The sequence below is a fragment of the Rhinolophus ferrumequinum genome, chromosome 9, assembly GCF_004115265.2.
Source record: "Rhinolophus ferrumequinum isolate MPI-CBG mRhiFer1 chromosome 9, mRhiFer1_v1.p, whole genome shotgun sequence".
NCBI lineage: Eukaryota > Metazoa > Chordata > Mammalia > Chiroptera > Rhinolophidae > Rhinolophus > Rhinolophus ferrumequinum.
The window spans coordinates 13,208,035-13,214,034 of NC_046292.1; the positions used below are offsets into that span (position 1 = coordinate 13,208,035).

Here is a 6,000-nt window from a genome sequence, read left to right on the forward strand (position 1 = left end):
ATTACTATCTTCTGCTGTACTTTACATCCCTGTGACTATTTTGTAACTACCAATTTGTACTTCTTAATCCCTTCACCTTTTTCACTCAGCTCCCCAACCTCCCTCCTCTCTGGCAACCATCAGTTTGTTTTGTGTATATTTGAGTCTGTTTCTGTTTTGTTTGTTCATTTATTTTATTAAATCATTACATATATGCATCTGTAGCTAAGTAGGGAATTATAAGTTGAAGACTAAAAGTGGGGTCTCAGCTTACACCTGGTGAATAAATCATCATGAATGAGGACTATTAGGGAGGGTATATAGGATGGTGTTTCTCCATGTATATTTTATTTTATTATTTTTAATTTTTTTATTGAGGAAAGGGAACAGGACTTTATTGGGGAACAGTATGTATTTCCAGGATGTTTTATTGGGGAACAGTGGTGTGTTTTTCCCAGGACTTTCATCAGCTCCATCCAAGTCAAGTTGTTGTCCTTTCAATCTTAGTTGCAGGGGGCACAGCCCACCATCCCTTGCGGGAGTCGAACCGGCAACCTTGTGGTTGAGAGCACGCGCTCCAACCAACTGAGCCATGTGGCCAGCCAGGAGCTCAGTGGCAGCTCAGTGGCAGCTCATTGACTTCATTCTATCATTTGCGGAGGGTGCAACTCACTGGCCTATGTGGGAATCGAACTGGCAGCCCGGTTGCCCAGAGCCCATGCTCTAACCAACTGAGCCACCCGTCCACCGCTCCATGAATATTTTATAGCTTTGTTGAGATATAATTGGCATACAATAAACTGTACTTATTTCTGTGTAAAATTTTAATATTTTGACCTATATGTTACATGTATATAAGTGAAATTATCATCCCAATAAAGAAAATGAACATATCTATCAAAAAAAAAAAAAAAAGTAGACCACCTCAGGGATGATGTAGATGTCTGATCACTGCACTGTACACCTGAAGCTGAACAATGGTGAATGTCAACTACAATTTTATATATATATATATATGGTTATAAGAAGTGGAGTACACCATTAGGAAATTAGGAATAGAGACAGTGGAAATGTGATGGCTGTGTGTGACGTCAGAAGGGTGGGGGCGGGGGGTTATCACTGTGTGAGGGATATACATGATAAATGTCTAACTAGTACATTGTTTTGTACACCTGAAACTAATAAAACAAAAAAGTAAGTGTGACTCTTACTACCTTGCCAACATAATGTCCTCGTGCATGCATACACATAGCCCGGACACTTCTGGAAGGCTCATCTACATGGTCTGCCAACCCTTCCATTTATGGGTTCGGGGAGGCCACTGTGAATGAGTTAGACAAAGAATGTGGACTCAAAAGAGATCAAAATGTGTTGTTGAACATCCCAGAATTCCCCCTGGATGTTGAGTCAGAGTACCTGGTAACTATGATATCGTTTTAAAAACCTGTAGTTTATGCCAGTGAGTCATTTGGCCAAATCTACATGCTCAAATATTTCTAGTTAATTATAATTTTTTCTAAAGGAACTTGAAAATGAGAGTTCTGCTGGTAATAAAAACAAGTGGACCAGAAATACATGTGCTTTTTGGCCAAAAACTCTCCTAAGCAAAGGGCAGGCAACATCCCTTTCATTCTGTGGAAAAACTTCTGAAGTTTGAATATTGACCTCTTCCCGTAAGAACTGGTGGGGAATACATAACTAGAGAATCATAATTAACACAGAGTAGTGATATGAAATAATCATTTACAGTATGGGCATAAGTAAACCTCAGGACTTACTGGAATCAAAATATGTAAATATCGGTAAAATTCTTACACATTTTAAAAATTCAAGCACCTTACTGAAAGGTGGTATTATTTGTGTTAATGGTAAGAAAAGAGTTAAAGTAAGCAAATGATTGGAATTGATACAGAGAAGTTAAAAGGTTCAACTGTGTCTACTGTTTTCATATTGTACCATTACATAACATAGGTACTTAATAAGTACTTGCTAAATTAATAACTTTACTAATAGACTCCCCCTGCCCTTTTTTGACCATTGATGAAACATTGGCAAAATGTGGCATAGTATGATGCATGTTGAATATTTATTGAACCCTAAGCAAATGTATTTAAGCCAGAGAAAAAGCTGTATCTTCTCTTAATGGTTCCCTGTTGGGATTTTTCCTTTTTCTGCTCACTAGGAAGAATGTGGCCGTTAACCTTTGGTTCTGGCATGGGATTGGGAATGGCCTACTCCAACTGTCAGCATGATTTCCAGTCTCCATATCTTCTACATGGAAAATATGTCAAAGTATGTACAGAATTGATAATTCTCTTTCTTCCCGAAGAAAAATAATTTTCTCTTGAGTCTCCGAAGAATTCTTTATAGTATATATGAGTATAATTAATAAACTGTGTGTGTCATGTGGCACCACTGAAATCCTACCTGCTCTTTGGCCTTAGGGATGACACTACTTTGGTGCCTAAAGTCCCTCGCCTGTCCCCTGAGTGGCAGACGTGCATTCACATACCGTATTTCCCCAAAAATAAGACCTAGCCGGACAATCAGCAGGAATGGGTCTTTTGGAGCAAAAATTCATATAAGACCCGGTCTTATATTATATTACATTATATAAGACCCGGTCTTATAATAAAATAATTATAATAAAATAAGACCGGGTCTTATATGAATTTTTGTTCCAAAAGACCCATTCCTGCTGATTGTCCGGCTAGGTCTTACTTTCGGGGAAACATGGTATGGACTCATATGTTAGCTGACTGGAATTGACAAACCTTTCTGAAAGTTTATCATTCTGGTAGATTTGCATTAAATATCTGTAGGTAGCCCTTCTGTTCAAGATCTCAGAGTGCCCTGTAAACGTCTCACACATACTCAAGTTAAACTGAAAGACTTCTTGGTCTCAGCCCTCGTTCTGCTTTTTATTGAAGAGGACGGCGCTTGGCTCTAAGTCCCACGTAATTCTGCCGAAGTCCTTGTCTGCAGATGGACTTTTCATGATGCAGACGAGACGAAAAATTATAACGCATGCCTTAAGAGGGGAGAAGGTAGCCCGTTTCCTAAAGTTTCTGTGTGTCGCAGCATTTCCCATGGCCTTACCTCAGATGACTGATTACCGTGGGGTTTTCAGTGAAAGGATCACGGTAAACTGGGTGCTCAAGGCCAGAGGCGTGTGTTTATTTTTGTATCCCAGGGTCCGGAACAAAGTAGGCACTCAAACGTAAAACGAATGAATGAAGTAAATGGTATATATATCCTATTAGATGTGTTCATAGCCTCAGGCTTACTAAGGAATCATCTTTATAGCAATACAAACTCAGTGAAGAACTTCACACTCCCTGGATAGCTCGGCGCATGCTCTCTAGGTTACCCTTAAGCTCCAGTCGCTGTGATTTGGGCAGCAGCAGGAGGCTAGTGGCGAGAGCACAGAAGCCAGGAGACCTGGGATAAGTCCTGCGCACTTGCTTCCTGTGTGATCTTGCGTTTTTCACTTCTGAGATTCTCTTTTCTATCTATCAAATGAGAGGAATAATTTCTACTTACAAGGTTGTTGTGAGAATTAAATGGGAAATGTTTCTAAGCTGTGAGGTGCTATATAAATAGAAATGTTGGGGGCCAACCAAGAAAGGTGATTGACTTGTCCATTGTTCCATCATAATAACACGTAGAGTAGAAAATGTGGTACAAATGAGCGTCCCGATTTCTGCTCAAAAGCTGTCACCAAATCACAAGTGACCGTTTCCCACCGCAGCTCAGTAGCCTGTGTCGTAGAACCTGCCCAGAATGGGAGCTGCCTAGCGACCATCTACGCGTGTTTGGAGAGAGGATTGGGAGCGGGGAGAGTGGGCCGGTTAGGAAGTCTGGCAGGCCTGTCGCTGCCCTCCAAGTTAATGACCCATCTCTGCGCCAGAGCCAGGGTGACGTAATCAGAGGGACAGTGCAAGAAGAGGCGCTGCTGCGTGGCACCGAAGCCGACCACAGGCAGTTCCCACTGCCCCCCACCCCTTCACTTTCTTGGCGTCACAGCTGAATTTGGGGGAGAACCGACAGGAACAGGGAGAGGAGCGTCAGGATTTTTAATTGTTTAAAATGTTTTCATTGTTCCACACTGAGTTGCCATGGATAATGGCTCCGGGGTGATTATATGCATATGACACACGTAATGGCTGGGAGTTACTGTGGAAAATATTGTTCCATTTTTTACAGCCTTGTGTGTACTGCCCCAAAACGGCCTTGTAACTTTATCTGGACTTGAGTCTGTGCCTCAGCGTTGTCATCTTCCATTCTCTAAAAAAGAACAAAATCCCAGTTTGGGGCTTTGTCAGTGGCATCGTATTATGGTAATTGCCTGGCGAGTGTCTGCTGAGCCCTGTGGGTCATCGAGGTGCTTGTATTCTTTCTCTAGACCTCCCCCGCCCCCAGTTGACATGTGAGAGGTTCTATTTTTCTCATGTGGAAGATGAGACATCTGCATCTTCCTGAGGTTAAGAAACTTGCCAAAGATCCCGTCACTAGTAGGCTGTTTGATTTTAGACCCATGCTCTTTCCACGCACCTATGAGCCATCCCTCGATGGGTTTTACGAATACGGTTATCCAGGGACCGATCGTTGAGCCCTGTTCTGCTTCTTTCCCATTCTCCTCCCTCACAGGTTCGAGAGCCAGTCTCAAGAACCTGGGTGGGATGTTTACAGTTCTCTTGTGAGATAGTTTGAAAGCAAACAGGATGGTAAGGTTTGGGGCCCGTAGGTCCCTTGGCTCTGACCTGCAGCAGCAAGTTAGAGAGGGCTGTCAAAACACTGCTGCACAGTTCTAACCTGAGTGTCCTTATTTTACCAGGAGCAGAAGCAGTGACTTTTACCTGAGAACATCCCAGTGGGAGGAAAAGAGAAATCATGTTTATTCCTCAGGAATATTGAAGTGCCCTGGAGTAAGCTGACATTCTCCTGTAACAATGTTATCAGCAATGCTTTAAACTCCAGCACAGTGTTTATGTGTTTGAAACCAAGTCTGTGTCTTGTTTTGTATTTTCTCTCTGGAAATTGCAAGGAGGTGGTCTTAAAAGAAATAAATTAAACAAAAATTGGCAGCCTCGTACATTGCCTGTATTTCTTCGCCTTTGGTCTCCGAGCACGAGGAACCTGCCTGGTCCCAGCCTCTCTGAGAACCTTCCTGTAACCACAGCCGTTGTGCCTTCCTCCCCACTCACACCCTAATGTGTAGCTCTTAGAACTGTTCCCACCTCGTAAATCGGAGGTTGGAGATTGCTGCTGTGTTGTCTGATGGAGGTGACAAATGTCTGGAGGGGCCTTGCCTTGCTGTGGCAGCTCTTTACAGTCTGTGTGTTGTTCCCACCCCTGGGCCTGGCAGGACACATTTCAGCTTTGCCTACTGCACTGAGCTCTGTTGGCAAAGTATGCCACCTGACTGTTGATGGCTCATTCCATGGATGTCACAGTTTCCCACAGATTCATGGAGCTTGACCCAATCTAGGCTTCAGCACTGGGGGCTTTATCCTGGGGTGGGGAGAGCGTGTGGCATCTCCACCCGGCTGGAAGGCCACATTTGGGGTTGGTTTTATCTTCATGTGGCAGCTGATGTTGGAGGACAAAAGGGCCACTTCGAATGCCCCTCTGACTTTATTCCTTTGGTTTCACTTGAACCAGGGAGGCTAGATACAAACGTAGTGTTGAAAATAAACAGAACTCCAGAACTCAAGTCTTTCATATCTTTTTTTTCTCTATGATAAAATTACGATGGGCAGAACTTGATCCCACTTGTCCCTTTATACTGTAAATGTTGATGGAGATCTACCATGCGCTAGTCACTGTTCTGGCAGCAGGGATAAATAGATGCAAAGAGAGGACACCAGCGCCTGCCTTCAAGGAGCTTAGAGTCTGATGGAAAGACAGACATGCAAGGGGAGGGTTGTAGACAAAGTGCGGTGAGAACAAAGGAGAAGGAACAACGAGGTCTCCTTAGGATGCTGGCAGAGGAGGAAATAACATGGATTGGGACCTGAA

The 6,000-nt window shown here is 43.2% G+C and overlaps 1 protein-coding gene across 1 annotated transcript in view; it reads left to right on the top strand.

The window, feature by feature from the left end:
- Positions 1–5,067, top strand: part of MICOS10 (mitochondrial contact site and cristae organizing system subunit 10) — a 28,819-nt gene extending 23,752 nt beyond the window's left edge. The window contains exons 3-4 of the mRNA XM_033114352.1: positions 2,162–2,271; positions 4,817–5,067. Coding sequence (XP_032970243.1) covers positions 2,162–2,271; positions 4,817–4,831 — 125 coding nt within the window. The 3' untranslated portion in view covers positions 4,832–5,067. The remainder of the gene's footprint in view (positions 1–2,161; positions 2,272–4,816) is intronic.
- Positions 5,068–6,000: the final 933 nt, after the last annotated feature.